The sequence below is a fragment of the Oncorhynchus nerka genome, linkage group LG1, assembly GCF_034236695.1.
Source record: "Oncorhynchus nerka isolate Pitt River linkage group LG1, Oner_Uvic_2.0, whole genome shotgun sequence".
NCBI classification, from domain to species: Eukaryota; Metazoa; Chordata; class Actinopteri; order Salmoniformes; family Salmonidae; genus Oncorhynchus; species Oncorhynchus nerka.
The window spans coordinates 50,269,294-50,288,941 of record NC_088396.1 but is presented as its reverse complement, the minus strand read 5'-3'; the positions used below and the strand labels follow the sequence as shown (position 1 = coordinate 50,288,941).

At 50.2% G+C, this 19,648-nt stretch overlaps 1 protein-coding gene across 1 annotated transcript; it reads right to left on the bottom strand.

Moving 5' to 3' along the window:
• Positions 1 to 1,794: 1,794 nt before the first annotated feature.
• LOC115127029 (oligodendrocyte transcription factor 1) lies at positions 1,795 to 2,955 on the bottom strand. The gene has a single exon (XM_029656671.2). It carries the CDS (start codon positions 2,584 to 2,586, stop codon positions 1,795 to 1,797), a length of 792 nt encoding a protein of 263 aa, XP_029512531.1. The 5' UTR covers positions 2,587 to 2,955.
• Positions 2,956 to 19,648: the final 16,693 nt, after the last annotated feature.

Genomic DNA, 19,648 nt, shown 5'->3' with positions numbered 1-19,648 from the left:
ATCACACACCATCACACACCATCACACGCCATCACACACCATCACACACATCACACCATCACACACCATCACACCGTCACACACCATCACACACCATCACACCATCACACACCATCACACACACACCATCACACCGTCACACACCCTCACACACCATCATACACCATCATACACCATCACACACACACACCATCACACACACCATCACACACCATCATACACCATCACACACACACACCCTCACACACACCATCACACACCACCACACACACACACCATCACACACACCATCACACACCATCACAGACACACCATCACACACACATGCCATCACACACACTTACTATCACACACCAACACACACCGTCACACCCCATCACACACCATCACACCATCACACCATCACACTATCACACACCATTACACACCATCACACACACCATCACACACCATCACACACCATCACACCAACACACCATCACACACACACACACACACACTATTACACACCATCACACACACACACACCATCACACACCATCACACACACCATCACACACACACACCATCACACACCATCACACACACCATCACATACCATCACACCATCACACACCATCATACCATCACACACCATCACACACATCATCACAGACACACACCATCACACCATCACACACCATCACACACCATCACACGCCATCACACACCATCACACCATCACACACCATCACACACCATCACACACATCACACCATCACACACCATCACACCGTCACACACCATCACACACCATCACACCATCACACACCATCACACCATCATGCCATCACACACCATCACACCATCACACACATCACACCATCACACCATCACACCATCACACCATCACACCATCACACCATCACACACCATCACACCGTCACACACCATCACACACCATCACACCATCACACCATCACACAATACAGATGCTGAGAAGTGAACTAGAAACAGAGAGAGCACATAAAATAACTTTGTCATATGATAAACAGTACATTTCTATTTATTGTCTGTGTTAGAACTTACACGTAGCTTCATCTATTATCATATAAAATAGAATTTGTTCATAAAATCTAAAATACATTGACTTTTACTGACCACAGTCACCAATAAAAAAAAATCGAATCTCGGTTACCCAGAAGTACAAGTATGTTGTGAAAGTTTTGTAATTTCCTGTTTTACTTTGGGGAAATGCCGTTAACAATGGTGATGACCTTTGTGCAAAGGAAGGAAGTGATGTCTCCTCCCTCTCAAATGGAAACTCTCAGCCAAACCCTCCCTTCTGCGATTTTCACCCGTGTTTAACATGCCCAAAAAGTGCATTTTAGTTTTCATACATTTTTACGATACAGCCAATATTGACTTTGTGGAAATGATTTTTCATCCGCACACGGGCTTGACATTCACTACACCCATTTAAAAACCACCTTCGCCTAATCCTCATTTGTCCAAATAATTATCAACAAAACCCCCAAACTAGGAACTACTGCTGCTCGTATCACACAATTATACATGAGCCTTGACAGATTCATCTGTCCACAAGAGATTCGTAAAAACCTAATGGACAAGGTCCATTACAACAAAGTTATCATTGAATTAGTAAAAAAAAAAAAAAATACTAATTTTAAAAAAATAACGTCAAAATCTTCAGAAAAAGAAGATTATAAACCATAACCAGAAGTCCATCCGCTCAGAAGAATCAGTCATTGTAGCAGATCAGAAGAACACATGAGAGGTGGTCCCAGCAAGCCTTCACTTGGGGAACCTGGGTCCAGGGCTGGGGTGGCTGAACCTGGGCAGCCTGCACACCACACAGGGGCAGAGTGGCCCTCCAGGAGCCCCAGCTGAGCCCCACTGCACTGGGGCCATGGGGCCCTCCAAGTGGCCAGGAGGCAACAGGGGACACTTGGAGGAGGAGGAGGAGGAGGAGGAGGCTGAGGTCAGGAGAGATTCTGGGGAGAGGAGAAGCTGACTGGGGCCGGTGAGGAGGGGCCAACCCCCGGCCAGGAGCAGCCTGGGGACAGGACCCGTGTTCACCCCCACACCAACCCCCACCCCAACACTCACCTCCCCCAGGAGCCGGCGCATCTCTTGCAGAGACGAGCCCAGGAGGAGGATGTAGTTACGGGCCAGGACCAAGGTGGAGATTTTGGAGAGCCTGCGTCCAGGTGGGGCCCCTGGCTGCTGCTGGTGGGAATGTGGCCCCTGGGAGGAGGACGAGGAGGAAGGAGAGGAGGAGGCGTAAGGCACCATCACCTCCCTCAGAGCGTCCATGGCGACGTTCAGGTCCTGCATCCTCTTCCTCTCCCGGCTGTTGATCTTCCTCCTTAGATCCTGCTGCTCTTCGGGGCTCAGCTCCCGCGGTGGCTTGCCTGGTCTCTGGGGCCCCTGAGGCCCCCCCATGGCCCTAAGCCTGCCCCCATGACCAGCACCAAGCCCTAGAGGACACCTGGAGGAGTAGTCCTGGAGGTGGGCCCCCTGGGAGCAGAGAGGGAGAGGCTGCTCCTGGTGGGCCCTGGTCATGGGGTTAGGTAGAACATTCATGGTCCTGATTCACACTGGAGATGGCTATGTCTGAGACGACAGAAAAAAACACACTGGAGATGACTTGTCTGAGATGAAACCTACACGACACACAAGTGAAGAAGAGTCAGTCTTCTGTGAGTGCTCAGTTCTGCAATCAAGCAATTCAGCTTTACTCCTCTTCCATTAACCCTTTAGCCCCACACTGTCCTGACATTCTGGTCCAGTGTTGACATCACTCCTTGGCTGTGGCAGAATCTTCTTTGCCTCACTGAATAGAAAGGAAAAATGACCCAGCCAACAGTATGATGAGTCAGTAAGTGACCCGTCGGTCTCAGTGTTGGTGTCACAAGTCTTCCAGAGTTCTCTACGTGTTGAAAGCCGTCTCTGTCTCCGTCTCTCCTCTGTGAGTGTCTGGAGTTTCAGTGCTCCTTCATCTCACTTCCCCCCCCGGTTGTCTGAAGAGAATGACAGAGCTGAACTGAGCTAAACGCTCCCCTCACATCACATCTCATCCTCCCCTAACTCTGCTGCTGCTCGGACCCCTCCCCTTCACACCCAATCAGACTTCTGCTCTCTGGACTTAACACCCAAGGTGTGGGAAACACCCCATATCAACATATACTGTACCTACCCTGATTTACTACTTCTCATAGTCAACAACGCGAGGCAATTGTTTCCTTGTTGGCTTTTCTGTTTCTGGGAGAGAGGAATGGAGCTAGGGAGAAATAATGAAATAGATAGGACTAGTGTGTAGAATGACGTAATAGACCTAGGGTGTGTGTGTGTGTGTGTGTGTGCGTGCGTGCGTGCGTGCGTGCGTGCGTGCGTGCGTGCGTGCGTGCGTGCGTGCGTGCGTGGGTGCGTGTGTGTGTGTGTGCGTGCGTGGGTGCGTGTGTGTGCCTGCGTGACACATTCTCAGTCTTTACTAGGGACAGAGGAGGACATTGTCACAGCAGAGATGACAATGATGAATGCATTACTAACCCTTTTACAGTAAAGACACAGAAAAGGTTGTTCAGTACTGTATGGTCTCATTCTACAATGCAGGGAATTTTAATCTGTTCACCTCAAGCAGTTCAATCTCACCTGAAAACTGACTGTGTCACGATTGAAGGGATGTGCCACTGTAATCATTGAGGCTTGGAATCCTTCACCTTTCAATTAGTCTCAGCTCATATTGACACAATTAAGAAAACAGAGGGTAGGCAATAAGCGTGTACGTTTATAGGACTTTAACAGAGCGTCAATGGGTGATAGCTACTGAGCTAACAGATGAATCAGTGTAATGGGTGATAGCTACTGAGCTAACAGATGAATCAGTGTAATGGGTGATAGCTACTGAGCTAACAGATGAATCGGTGTAATGGGTGATAGCTACTGAGCTAACAGATGAATCTGTGTAATGGCTGATAGCTACTGAGCTAACAGATGAATCGGTGTAATGGGTGATAGCTACTGAGCTAACAGATGAATCATTGTAATGGGTGATAGCTACTGAGCTAACAGATGAATCGGTGTAATGGGTGATAGCTACTGAGCTAACAGATGAATCGGTGTAATGGGTGATAGCTACTGAGCTAACAGATGAATCGGTGTAATGGGTGATAGCTACTGAGCTAACAGATGAATCAGTGTAATGGGTGATAGCTACTGAGCTAACAGATGAATCAGTGTAATGGGTGATAGCTACTGAGCTAACAGATTAATCAGTGTAATGGGTGATAGCTACTGAGCTAACAGATGAATCGGTGTAATGGGTGATAGCTACTGAGCTAACAGATGAATCGGTGTAATGGGTGATAGCTACTGAGCTAACAGATGAATCAGTGTAATGGGTGATAGCTACTGAGCTAACAGATGAATCGGTGTAATGGGTGATAGCTACTGAGCTAACAGATGAATCAGTGTAATGGGTGATAGCTACTGAGCTAACAGATGAATCAGTGTAATGGGTGATAGCTACTGAGCTAACAGATGAATCGGTGTAATGGGTGATAGCTACTGAGCTAACAGATGAATCAGTGTAATGGGTGATAGCTACTGAGCTAACAGATGAATCAGTGTAATGGCTGATAGCTACTGAGCTAATAGATGAATCAGTGTAATGGCTGATAGCTACTAAGCTAATAGATGAATCTGTGTAATGGCTGATAGCTACCAAGCTAATTGCCGTTGTTGTTGTTATTATTGTTGGACTTTCCTCTTTACTCTGAGAGACTATTCTATACGATAACCCAATTGTCTTTAAGAGAGGGCTGGGCAGAGGGCTGGGGGCTTGGCAGGGGCTTGGCAGGGGGATGGGCTGGGGGCTGGGGAGAGGGCTGGGAGCTGGGCAGGGGGCTTGGCAGGGGGCTGGGCTGGAGGCTGGGGAGAGGGCTGGGGGCTGGGCAGGGGGCTTGGCAGGGGGCTGGGCTGGGGGCTGGGGAGAGGGATGGGGACTGGGGACTGGGGAGGGGCTGGGCAGGGGGCTGGGGGCTGGGAAGATGTCCAGAAAACAAACAACAGGCCAATTGACTTGTAGCACAGGTGAAGGCTGCCTGGCGAACTGCATTAAGTCAGGCTGCAAACCTCAGATGTCCCATTCATAGCAGATCAAAAGGCCAGGGAAGGGGCAATGATGAAGGAAGTAAGTCTCACTATCCCGTTTTTATCTCAATTCTTTCTCCCACCCTCCCTCTCCCATCCACCCACCCTCCATCTCCCCTCCTCCCTCTCCTCTCCATCCTCCAGCCTCCCTCCCTCTCCCCTCCACCATCCCTCCATCACCTCCCACTCCCCTCTACCCTTTCCCCTTCTGGATGTGAGATAGGAAAACTGGGGGTGAGGACAGACATGCAGACTGGGGGTGAGGACAGACATGAAGACTGGGTGTGAGGACAGACATGAAGACTAGGGGTGAGGACTGACATGAAGACTGGGGGTGAGGACAGACATGAAGACTCGGGGTGAGGACAGGCATGAAGACTGGGGGTGAGGACAGATATACAAACAGAAAGCAAGTTGTTTATGATGAAAGCAGAGAGAGATGCGGGACGAGGGAGAAGCGGGACGAAGGAGAAGCGGGACGAGGGAGAAGCGGGATGAGGGATAAGCGGGACGAGGGAGAAGCGGGACGAGGGAGAAGCGGGACGAGGGATAAGCGGGACGAGGGATAAGCGGGACGAGGGATAAGCGGGACGAGGGAGAAGCGGGACGAGGGAGAAGCGGGACGAGGGAGAAGCGGGACGAGGGAGAAGCGGGACGAGGGAGACCCTGGACGAGGGAGACCCTGGACGAGGGAGAAGCGGGACGAGGGAGAAGCGGGACGAGGGAGACCCTGGACGAGGGAGACCCTGGACGAGGGAGAAGCGGGACGAGGGAGAAGCGGGACGAGGGAGACCCTGGACGAGGGAGACCCTGGACGAGGGAGAAGCGGGACGAGGGAGAAGCGGGACGAGGGCGACCCTGGACGAGGGAGACCCTGGACGAGGAGAGCGGAGGGGAGGCGGGACGAGGGAGAAGCGGGACGAGGGAGACCCTGGACGAGGGAGACCCTGGACGAGGGAGAAGCGGGACGAGGGAGAAGGGAGGACGAGGAGAAGCGGGACGAGGGCGACCCTGGACGAGGGAGAAGCGGGACGAGGGAGAAGCGGGACGAGGGCGACCCTGGACGAGGGAGACCCTGGACGAGGGAGAAGCGAGGGAGACGAGGGAGAAGCGGGACGAGGGAGACCCTGGACGAGGGAGAAGCGGGACGAGGAGACCCGGGACGAGGGAGACCCTGGACGGGACGGGAGGGAGACCCTGGACGAGGGAGAAGCGGGACCCTGGACGGGAGAAGCGGGACGAGGGAGACCCTGGACGAGGAGACCCTGGGGAGAAGCGGGACGAGGAGAAGCGGGACGAGGGAGAAGCGGGACGAGGGAGACCCTGGACGAGGGAGACCCTGGACGAGGGAGAAGCGGGACGAGGGAGACCCTGGACGAGGGAGCGGGACGAGGGAGACCCTGGACGAGGAGGACGAGGAGACCCGACCCTGGACGAGGGAGACCCTGGACGAGGGAGAAGCGGGACGAGGGAGACCCTGGACGAGGGAGAAGCGGGACGAGGTAGACCCTGGACGAGGGAGAAGCGGGACGAGGGAGACCCTGGACGAGGGAGACCCTGGACGAGGGAGAAGCGGGACGAGGGAGACCCTGGACGAGGGAGAAGCGGGACGAGGGAGACCCTGGACGAGGGAGAAGCGGGACGAGGGAGACCCTGGACGAGGGAGACCCTGGACGAGGGAGCGGGGGAGAAGCGGGCGAGGGAGACCCTGGACGAGGGAGAAGAGGAGGGACGAGGGAGACCCTGGACGAGGAGAAGCGGGACGAGGAGACCCTGGACGAGGGAGAAGCGGGACGAGGGAGACCCTGGACGAGGGAGAAGCGGAGACCCTGGACGAGGAGACCCTGGACGAGGGGAAGCGGGACGAGGGAGACCCTGGACGAGGGAGAAGCGGGGAGTAGACCCTGGACGAGGGAGAAGCGGGACGAGGAGACCCTGGACGAGGGAGACCCTGAGCGGGACGGGAGAAGCGGGACGAGGGGACCCTGGACGAGGGAGAAGCGGGGACGAGGGCGACCCTGGACGAGGGAGACCCTGGACGAGGGAGAAGCGGGAAGACCCTGGACGAGGGGAACGAGGGAGACCCTGGACGAGGGAGACCCTGGACGAGGGAGAAGACGAGGAGAAGCGGGGACGAGGCGACCCTGGACGAGGCGACCCTGGACGAGGGCGACCCTGGACGAGGGAGAAGCGGGACGAGGGCGACCCTGGACGAGGGAGACCCTGGACGAGGGAGAAGCGGGACGAGGGAGACCCTGGACGAGGGAGACCCTGGACGAGGGAGACCCTGGACGAGCCTGGAGAGGGAGCGGGACGAGGTAGAAGCGGGACGAGGGCGACCCTGGACGAGGGAGACCCTGGACGAGGGAGACCCTGGACGAGGGAGAAGCGGGACGAGGGAGAAGCGGGACGAGGGCGACCCTGGACGAGGGAGACCCTGGACGAGGGAGACCCTGGACGAGGGAGAAGCGGGACGAGGGAGAAGCGGGACGAGGGAGAAGCGGGACGAGGGCGACCCTGGACGAGGGAGACCCTGGACGAGGGAGACCCTGGACGAGGGAGAAGCGGGACGAGGTAGCAGCAGGAGGAAGGAAGACACTTTTTCTTTTCTCTCTCCTTTATTTCTCTCCTGTCTTTCTGTGAGTGAATGATGTGTGTGGAGGCGCTTCTCCTCCCTGCCAGCGCCCCGGTGGCACTCCTGCTGCTGTGGTCCAGGCTGAATGGAGCTTCGCAGGCGGACAGGAAAAGGGAAAGCCATGAAAGGGCCAGGCGGATGGCCTAGCACCTGCAGGAGAACAGAGTGCAGGCAGCCAGGATGTGTGTGTGTGTGTGTGTGTGTGTGTGTGTGTGTGTGTGTGTGTGTGTGTGTGTGTGTGTGTGTGTGTGTGTGTGTGTGTGTGTGTGTGTGTGTGTGTGTGTGTGTGTGTGTGTGATTTCCAACCCCTGTCTCACCCTGTTAAAGCCAGGAGGTGATGGATTGAGCAGAACAGTAATGAAATCAATGGAATCGTGATGTTCTTATTAAACCACAGTTGTGTTTGAGACCCAGTCTGTTTGTGAAGAGAGAGAGATAAAGGGACACCTGCACACACACACACACACACACACACACACACACACACACACACACACACACACACACACACACACACACACACACACACACACACATAAAAGAGAAACAGTGAAGAAAGGGATGGAAGAAAGAACCTGGTGTCCACCAGAAAATTAACCTTCCCTCTCTTTCCTCCCTCTTTCCCTCCCAGTTAAAACGTGTCTCCCCAAGTCTCCCCCAGCCTCCCCAAGTCTCCCCCAGTCTCCCCCAGTCTTCCCCAGCCTCCCCCAGTCTCCCCCAGCCTCCCCCAGTCTCCCCCAGTCTTCCCCAGTCTCCAGGGGGCTTTTGATGGGCCTGGACCAGGGCAGAAACACCGGTGGCTACAGGCAAGGGGGAAGACTATCGTCTTTATGGGGGGCTTGAGTACCTCCTGTATGGGCCAAGCCGTCCAACGGAGGCTGGTTCCATGGTCCTGCACCTGGGAGATAAATGGCCCTTCTGTATCAAACCCATTTCCTGGTTCAACGAGAACGAGAGGAAGATGCCTTGGCCAAGTGATCCTGGGTCAAGCCAGCCGTTCAGGATGAAGAATAAGTCACCCAGAGATGACTGTAAAAAAAAAAATGGAGGGGGGAAGGGGGTTTGTCAGGAGTGAATTCTAAAGAGGGGGTCATGGGTATGTTCTGCTTCCTTTGAAGCAAGTCAGCACATTCAAACATTGCTTTGAGAGACACAGATACCAAATTGAAAGAAAGTAGACAGACTGACAAAAATACTTTTAAAAAGCGCTACCATTTTCTTTTATTTTTTACATTTACATACTGCAAACCGAAATGAATCCCATTTGGGTATTAATTAATAAGGTATACAAGGGTATCATTGCCCTGTAGATTGGGGCGGCAGGGTAGCCTAGTGGTTAGAGTGTAGAGGCGGCAGGGTAGCCTAGTGGTTAGAGTGTAGAGGCGGCAGGGTAGCCTAGTGGTTAGAGTGTAGAGGCGGCAGGGTAGCCTAGTGGTTAGAGTGTAGAGGCGACAGGGTAGCCTAGTGGTTAGAGTGTAGAGGCGACAGGGTAGCCTAGTGGTTAGAGTGTAGAGGTGGCAGGGTAGTCTAGTGGTTAGAGTGTAGAGGAGGCAGGTAGCCTAGTGGTTAGAGTGTAGAGGCGACAGGGTAGCCTAGTGGTTAGAGTGTAGGGGTGGCAGGGTAGCCTAGTGGTTAGAGTGTAGAGGCGACAGGGTAGCCTAGTGGTTAGAGTGTAGAGGCGGCAGGGTAGCCTAGTGGTTAGAGTGTAGAGGTGGCAGGGTAGCCTAGTGGTTAGAGTGTAGAGGCGGCAGGGTAGCCTAGTGGTTAGAGTGTAGAGGCGGCAGGGTAGCCTAGTGGTTAGAGTGTAGAGGCGGCAGGGTAGCCTAGTGGTTAGAGTGTAGGACTAGTAACCGTAAAGGTTGCAAGTTCCAATCCCTGAGCTGACATGGTAAAAATAATCTGTCGCTCTGCCTCTGAACGAGGCAGTTAACCCACTGTTCCTAGGCTGTCATTGAAAATAAGAATTTGTTCTGAACTAAATAAAGGGATAATTGAACAACAAACTTCAACATGATGTTGAGAGCTCCTTTCTCTCCCACTCAACAGGATTAGCTACGATCATCTCAGATACTCTTGGAGTCACTGGATTGGTATCGTTAGATAGAGTAATATGGGCCTCACCTTGTCATAAATACCAAATATCAACCTCATATCTGCAGGCAACAGAGATTGTGGAGTGTGTTGTCAGATGCAACACCCCCCCGTAGCACGCGCTCCAGCAGGTGTATTTCACTGATCATCCCTAAAGCCAACACCTCATTTGGCCGTCTTTCGTTCCAGTTCTCTGCTGCCTGCGACTGGAACGAATTGCAAAAATCTCTGAAGATGGAGACATTTATTTCCCTCACCAACTTTAAACATCTGCTATCTGAGCGATTGAGGAAGTCGACTAAACCATTCCAACGTTTATGCAAATACCTCCCCCCTAACAAGTAAGTATAATTATAGGATCGAAAACCTGAGCTGTAAACCCCTGGTCCATCTGTAACAAGTTATGTGAGGTCAAAACCAAAAAATATATATATTTTCATATTTATCAACAGATCCTGCTCAGTACATCATGTCTCACATATGATGGCGGGCATAACATTGAAGACACTGGACCTTGAGAAAACACCTTGAGGCAATACGCCCTACAGCCCTACAGCCCAACACAAAACAAAAACCCCTAAAGGCCTGAACTGTATTCTGACTGTTTAAAATGTGCATGGGAAATCTAATGAGAAATTAACAGATGCCAATGACTTTACTTTTTGCATGTCTCCCTGAAGGCAAACAGGTGCAGAGACAACAATTACAAGTCTAACAAGCCAGTCTTTTCAGAGGGTTGAAACGAGTCAAAGCAACTGTGTTGTTTGTCTCTCTGATTCCTGGTCCAGGGGCCCCAGCCAACGATATGAGAAGATTACAAGCTGGTAATAAGGTGGAACCAATCGGCTGAAGGCCTGTCATTGTCTTTCCCAGCATGCTTTGAGGAAGATCGCCTGGGATAGTAAGCATTTGATCCATATCGGAGGGTGGTAGAGGCAGGAGGGCGAGAGGGTCTTTTGTGAAAGAAATCTCAAAATGCCCTCAATAGCTGCATACGCTCAGTTGGTCACGGCTGTTTAGAGATGGGGGACATTCGCTCATATTTTCTGTTACAAACTGCTCTCTGGCATGTCTCTCATTTGTCTTGGCAGTGTGACTGACTCAACCACTAACGTTAAAATACTGCAGATGACAGAGAACGAAAAAATGTGTACTTTTTTTGGCAAAAGAGCTTTGAACAAATCCTTAAGAATGGAAATGCTGTAAAAAAAAATGTACAACCGAAGGTTTCTATTTTCAGACCTTACGAAGTCCTTTTGTCAGACAGAAAACATGTAGAGGGATTTTTTAAACTTCACATTTCACCTTGTATTGTGAGAAAATCAGCCAGACCATGTTATTTAATAGACGTCATCTGAATCGATTGAATCGATTCGACTCGACTCCCGGACTGGTTTATCGTTGCAGCAGGTGTTTTATTCTGAACTGTGAGTGAAAGTCTGTCTATGGGGGATCCTATCATGTCCCTCAAAGCGTCCCCCTTTCTCAAGAGGTGACAGTGAATGATTTACTGATACTAAAACATCTTCCACCCCCCAAAAAAAGAAAACTTCTCACAACACAGCACAGACCGAGGCCAGCAATAAGACCTATTAAAGTCTTACAGACCAATAGAAAAAGGCCGTGGGAGTGGATTTAATTGTCCTTTTTAACTCGCATTGACAATCCCAAGGCCAGGGGTGTCTTTTTAGAGATGTCCTCTTTCTATGTGATGACGGGGTACTCAGGACTTCTAAGGGATATGATGGATGACAAACACACACCCCTAAAATGGAAGGAACGGAGTCGGGTCTGACCGGAGTCGGGTCTGAACGGAGTCGGGTCTGACCGGAGTAGGGTCTGACCGGAGTCGGGTCTGAACGGAGTCGGGTCTGAACGGAGTCGGGTCTGAACGGAGTCGGGTCTGAACCGAGTCGGGTCTGAACGGAGTCGGGTCTGAACGGAGTCGGGTCTGAACGGAGTCGGGTCGGAACGGAGTCGGGTCTGAATGGAGTCAGGTCGGAACGGAGTCGGGTCTGAACGGAGTCGGGTCTGAACGGAGTCAGGTCTGACCGGAGTCGGGTCTGAACGGAGTCGGGTCTGAACGGAGTCGGGTCTGACCGGAGTCGGGTCTGAACGGAGTCGGGTCTGACCGGAGTCGGGTCTGACCGGAGTCAGGTCTGAACGGAGTCGGGTCTGACCGGAGTCGGGTCTGAACAGAGTCAGGTCTGAACGGAGTCAGTTCTGAACCGAGTCAGGTCTGAACGGAGTCAGGTCTGAACGGAGTCGGGTCTGAACGGAGTCAGTTCTGAACAGAGTCAGGTCTGAACAGAGTCGGGTCTGAACGGAGTCAGTTCTGAACAGAGTCAGGTCTGACTGAGTCAAGCTCTGAACGGAGTCAAGCTCTGATCGTAAGCAGAAGAGAAAGAAAGAGTGGTTGTCCTAGAAAGAAAACGCCCACTGCCAAAGTGATGGGAGTGTTCAGGCAATTATAGTATTCAGTTGAGCTGGGAATTTAATTGTGTCCCTTGACTTATAGATATGTGTAATCTGGTCTATATTTCTAGGGGAGTAGTGATGGGGGTTGAATGGAGGTAAAGGTTTAGGGTGGTCTACTTGTTAACAAGTCCTCACTATTCACCCTAGACATGTCTAAAGACCTGATTTTCTGGAACTTGTTTGCGACGTCTCCAATAAGTGAAGATAAATGGCAAAACAATGGCGAGACATCATCAACCTTTCATCCATCTTCTCTGAGCCTCTCCTCTGTCCTGACAGACACTCCTCTGTCCTGTCACTCCTCTATCCTGACAGACACTCCTCTATCCTGACAGACACTCCTCTATCCTGACAGACACTCCTCTATCCTGACAGACACTCCTCTATCCTGACACACTCCTCTGTCCTGACAGACACTCCTCTGTCCTGACACACTCCTCTATCCTGACACACTCCTCTGTCCTGACAGACATTCCTCTGTCTGCCTGTCACTCCTCCGTCTGCCTGTCACTCCTCTGTCTGCCTGTCATTCCTCTGTCTGCCTGTCACTCCTCTGTCTGCCTGTCACTCCTCTGTCTGCCTGTCACTCCTCTGTCTGCCTGTCACTCCTCTGTCTGCCTGTCACTCCTCCGTCTGCCTGTCACTCCTCTGTCTGCCTGTCACTCCTCTGTCTGCCTGTCACTCCTCTATCCTGGCAGACACTCCTCCGTCTGCCTGTCACTCCTCTGTCTGCCTGTCACTCCTCTGTCTGCCTGTCCCTCCTCTGTCTGCCTGTCACTCCTCTATCCTGGCAGACACTCCTCCGTCTGTCTGTCACTCCTCTGTCTGCCTGTCACTCCTCTGTCTGCCTGTCACTCCTCTGTCTGCCTGTCACTCCTCTGTCTGCCTGTCACTCCTCTGTCTGCCTGTCACTCCTCTATCCTGACAGACACTCCTCTGTCCTGACACACTCCTCTATCCTGACACACTCCTCTGTCCTGACACACTCCTCTATCCTGACACACTCCTCTGTCTGCCTGTCACTCCTCTGTCTGCCTGTCACTCCACCATCTGCCTGTCACTCCTCTGTCTGCCTGTCACTCCTCTATCCTGGCAGACACTCCTCCGTCTGCCTGTCACTCCTCTGTCTGCCTGTCACCTCGCCCAGTTTGTGTATGTGCGTGTGTGACAGGTTAAAGGACATATTCATAGCCTGTTATACATTGAAAAGTATTAGTAAGTTCATAGTATGTGGGGATCTTAAAACATCTAAGGTTAAAAAGATGCATTCAGTATTAGTTGATAGAGATTGATAACATTCATATAATTGTGTTAAAGTTAAAATCTGTCAAAGGGTACGAATTGTGAGAGTAATGTGTAAGCGTTATATTGATTACTTTATTTTGTGGTGCCTAAAAGTGTTAATCTGTGATCTACGAAATGCTCTTAATCTATGAGCCGGAGATCGATTGCTCTGGTCTCCACCCATATTCCTGGGGAAAACCGCGGTCTTTTCTCATTGAACTATACGTTAAATTGAGAATACAACACCGTATCACTGTCGTGATTATTTCTCCCCTGTTTTCAGGTACTTTATTGATGATAAAAATAGTAATTTAAACGTTATAACTCGCTAACATGTCAAGAGTGTTTAAGGTGTGTCTTAGTAACGTCTTGAGGAAGTTAGAGTTAAGTTTGAAGAGAGTAATATTAGCCCTGCTCGGTTGAAGTGAAGAATAGCATCGTACTGAGAGTAGCTGCCATCTTATGTCGATTGTGAATGAGCATGTGTGTTGTTAATAAGATATTTTGCTGTGTTATTTGTATAATGGGTTTTCTGTTGTTTTGTAATGTGTTACTTTTGTGAAATGATTGAACTATACGTTAAATTGAGAATACAACACCGTATCACTGTCGTGATTATTTCTCCCCTGTTTTCAGGGGCGTAACACGTGTATGTATTTGTCTCTCAATATGTATTTAAATGCAGCTACAGATTGCAGAAACTGGGGGCCTGCTACGCTATTCAATAGAGATGTCAAAATTCAGCCAAAAGTACTGTAATCCTCTCAAAGAATCGGAGGCACATCAAGTGGATGTCTTCTTGTAGTTAACCAGGACTACTCCCCGATCTACCAGGACTACTCCCCAGGACAACTCCCAAGGAATACTCCCCTGTCTACAAGGGCTGCTCCCAGGGCTACTCCCCAGTCTACCAGGACTGCTCACCAGTCTATCCAGCCTAGCCCAGCTCTACCCAGCCCAGCCCAGCTCTACCAAGCCCAGCCCAGCCCAGCTCTACCAAACCCAGCTCTACCCAGCCCAGCCCAACTCCGCTCGTTGACCTCCCACTGCGCTCTCTCCTTCACCCAGCTCTACCCAGCCCAGCCCAACTCCGCTCGTTGACCTCCCACTGCGCTCTCTCCTTCACCCAGCTCTACCCAGCCCAGCCCAACTCCTCTCGTTGACCTCCCACTATGCTCTCTCCTTCACCCAGCTCTACCCAGCCCAGCCCAACTCCGCTCGTTGACCTCCCACTGCGCTCTCTCCTTCACCCAGCTCTACCCAGCCCAGCCCAACTCCTCTCGTTGACCTCCCACTGCTCTCTCTCCTTCACCCAGCTCTACCCAGCCCAGCCCAACTCCGCTCGTTGACCTCCCACTATGCTCTCTCCTTCACCCAGCTCTACCCAGCCCAGCCCAACTCCTCTCGTTGACCTCCCACTGCGCTCTCTCCTTCACCCAGCGGCCCTTTCCGGGGATAATCCCTACTAAGACCTGGGAGTGGAGGCTGAGGATGTAAGAGCCCCTTTCTTTTTTCCTTCTCTCCTCTCAACCTGCAGCGGGGTTCTCATAGATGCTGTCCCCAACCCTCCCAACCAGCCCCCACTGGGAGCATTTCAGCCATCCAATCCTGGAAGGGTTATTTATCAATTACATTTATTTTATAAAAGCCCTTTTTTTTCATCAGCATTTGTCACAAAGTGCTTATACAGATACCCAGCCTAAAACTCAAAAGAGCAAGTAATGCAGAAGCACAGTGGCCAGGAAAAGCTCCCTAGAAAGGCAACTTCATATCATGTGTTATTTAAAGAAAAGGCCGCAAAAACTGTTGTGTTGACAGCCGTACAAACCTGACTGCAAAAAGAAAAACGATTATTAACCCGTGGTAAGATATTTTCTAGTCAGTGAACATTAACTCTAATAAGTGATCCTAGCCATATGGAGTGACTGCTAATTTAATCATAGCCACATGGAGTGACTGCTAATTTGATCATAGCCAAATGGAGTGACTGCTAATTTGATCCTAGCCATATGGAGTGACTGCTAATTTGATCATAGCCATATGGAGTGACTGCTAATTTGATCATAGCCATATGGAGTGACTGTTAATTTGATCCTAGCCATATGGAGTGACTGATAATTTGATCATAGCCATATGGAGTGGCTGCGAATTCTATCAAAGCCATATGGAGTGACTGTTAATTTGATCCTAGCCATATGGAGTGACTGCTAATTTGATTTAACAAGCAGTTTAGAGATGGGACATATGTTGGATCGCAGGGCAACTGCATTTCGTCCAGAGTCGATCAACAAGATAGGTGGGAAGGAAAATGGCCCCATAGCAGCCTCCACGAACAATATTAAATGGCCCCATAGCAGCCTCCACGAACACTATAAAATGGCCCCATAGCAGCCTCCATGAGGAACACTATAAAATGGCCCCATAGCAGCCTCCATGAACAATATAAAATGGCCCCATAGCAGCCTCCACAAACATTACAAAATGGCCCCATAGCAGCCTCCACGAACAATATAAAATGGGCCCATTTCAACCTCCACAATATTAAATGGCCCCATAGCAGCCTCCACGAACATTATAAAATGGCCCCATAGCAGCCTCCACGAACAATATAAAATGGCCCCATAGCAGCCTCCACGAACAATATAAAATGGCCCCATAGCAGCCTCCACAAACAATATAAAATGGCCCCATCGCAGCCTCCACAAACATTATAAAATGGCCCCATAGCAGCCTCCACGAACAATATACAATGGCCCCATAGCAGCCTCCACGAACAATATAAAATGGCACCATAGCAGCCTCCACAAACATTATAAAATGGCCCCATAGCAGTCTCCACGAACAATATAAAATGGCCCCATAGCAGCCTCCACGAACAATATAAAATGGCCCGATAGCAGCCTCCACGAACAATATAAAATGGCCCCATAGCAGCCTCCACAAACATTATAAAATGGCCCCATAGCAGCCTCCACGAACAATATAAAATGGCCCCATAGCAGCCTCCACGAACAATATAAAATGGGCCCATTTCAACCTTCAAGAACAATATTAAATGGCCCCATAGCAGCCTCCACGAAGAATATAAAATGGCCCCATAGCAGCCTCCATGAACAATATAAAATGGCCCCATAGCAGCCTCCACAAACATTATAAAATGGCCCCATAGCAGCCTCCACGAACAATTAAAATGGCCCCATAGCAGCCTCCACGAACAATATAAAATGGCCCCATAGCAGCCTCCATGAACAATATAAAATGGCCCCATAGCAGCCTCCACAAACATTATAAAATGGCCCCATAGCAGCCTCCACGAACAATTAAAATGGCCCCATAGCAGCCTCCACGAACGTTATAAAACGGCCCCATAGCAGCCTCCACGAACAATATAAAATGGCCCCATAGCAGCCTCCACGAACATTATAAAATGGCCCCATAGCAGCCTCCACGAACAATATAAAATGGCCCCATAGCAGCCTCCACGAACATTATAAAATGGCCCCATAGCAGCCTCCATGAACAATATAAAATGGCCCCATAGCAGCCTCCACAAACATTATAAAATGGCCCCATAGCAGCCTCCACGAACAATATAAAATGGCCCCATAGCAGCCTCCACGAACATTATAAAATGGCCCCATAGCAGCCTCCACGAACAATATAAAATGGCCCCATAGCAGCCTCCAAGAACATTATAAAATGGCCCCATAGCAGCCTCCATAAACATTATAAAATGGCCCCATAGCAGCCTCCACGAACAATATAAAATGGCCCCATAGCAGCCTCCACGAACAATATAAAATGGCCCCATAGCAGCCTCCACGAACAATATTAAATGGCCCCATAGCAGCCTCCACGAACAATATACAATGGCCCCATAGCAGCCTCCACGAACAATATAAAATGGCACCATAGCAGCCTCCACAAACATTATAAAATGGCCCCATAGCAGTCTCCACGAACAATATAAAATGGCCCCATAGCAGCCTCCACGAACAATATAAAATGGCCCCATAGCAGCCTCCACGAACAATATAAAATGGCCCCATAGCAGCCTCCACAAACAATATAAAATGGCCCCATCGCAGCCTCCACAAACATTATAAAATGGCCCCATAGCAGCCTCCACGAACAATATAAAATGGCCCCATAGCAGCCTCCACGAACAATATAAAATGGGCCCATTTCAACCTTCACGAACAATATTAAATGGCCCCATAGCAGCCTCCACGAAGAATATAAAATGGGCCCATTTCAACCTTCACAAACAATATAAAATGGGCCCATAGCAGCCTCCACGAACAATATAAAATGGCCCCATAGCAGCCTCCACGAACAATATAAAATGTCCCATAGCAGCCTCCACGAACAAGATAAAATGGCCCCATAGCAGCCTCCACGAACAATATAAAATGGCCCCATAGCAGCCTCCATGAACAATATAAAATGGCCCCATAGCAGCCTCCACAAACATTATAAAATGGCCCCATAGCAGCCTCCACGAACAATTAAAATGGCCCCATAGCAGCCTCCACAAACATTATAAAATGGCCCCATAGCAGCCTACATGAACAATATAAAATGGCCCCATAGCAGCCTCCACAAACATTATAAAATGGCCCCATAGCAGCCTCCACGAACAATATAAAATGGCCCCATAGCAGCCTCCACGAACATTATAAAATGGCCCCATAGAAGCCTCCACGAACATTATAAAATGGCCCCATAGCAGCCTCCACAAATATTATAAAATGGCCCCATAGCAGCCTAGCAGCCTCCACGAACAATATAAAATGGCCCCATAGCAACAATATAAAATGGGCCCATAGCAGCCTCCACGAACAATATAAAATGGCCCCATAGCAGCCTCCACGAACATTATAAAATGGCCCCATAGCAGCCTCCACGAACATTATAAAATGGCCCCATAGCAGCCTCCACGAACAATATAAAATGGCCCCATAGCAGCCTCCACGAACAATATAAAATGGCCCCATAGCAGCCTCCACGAACATTATAAAATGGCCCCATAGCAGCCTCCACGAACAATATAAAAGCCTCCACAAACATTATAAAATGGCCCCATAGCAGCCTCCAGCCTCCACGAACATTATAAAATGGCCCCATAGCAGCCTCCACGAACAATATAAAATGGCAGCCCATTGCAGCCTCCACAAACATTATAAAATGGCCCCATAGCAGCCTCCACGAACAATATAAAATGGCCCCATAGCAGCCTCCACACAATATAAAATGGAACAATATAAAATGGCCCCATAGCAGCCTCCATAAACATTATAAAATGGCCCCATAGCAGCCTCCACAAACAATATAAAATGGCCCCATAGCAGCCTCCACGAACAATATAAAATGGCCCCATAGCAGCCTCCACGAACAATATTAAATGGCCCCATAGCAGCCTCCACGAACAATATACAATGGCCCCATAGCAGCCTCCACGAACAATATAAAATGGCACCATAGCAGCCTCCACAAACATTATAAAATGGCCCCATAGCAGTCTCCACGAACAATATAAAATGGCCCCATAGCAGCCTCCACGAACAATATAAAATGGCCCCATAGCAGCCTCCACGAACAATATAAAATGGCCCCATAGCAGCCTCCACAAACAATATAAAATGGCCCCATAAAAGCAGCCTCCACAAACAATATAAAATGGCCCCATAGCAGCCTCCACGAACAATATAAAATGGCCCCATAGCAGCCTCCACGAAGAATATAAAATGGCCCCATAGCAGCCTTCACGAACAATATAAAATGGCCCCATAGCAGCCTCCACGAACAATATAAAATGGCCCCATAGCAGCCTCCACAATATAAAATGGAACAATATAAAATGGCCCCATAGCAGCCTCCACAAACAATATAAAATGGCCCCATAGCAGCCTCCACAAACATTATAAAATGGCCCCATAGCAGCCTCCACGAACAATATAAAATGGCCCCATAGCAGCCTCCACGAACATTATAAAATGGCCCCAT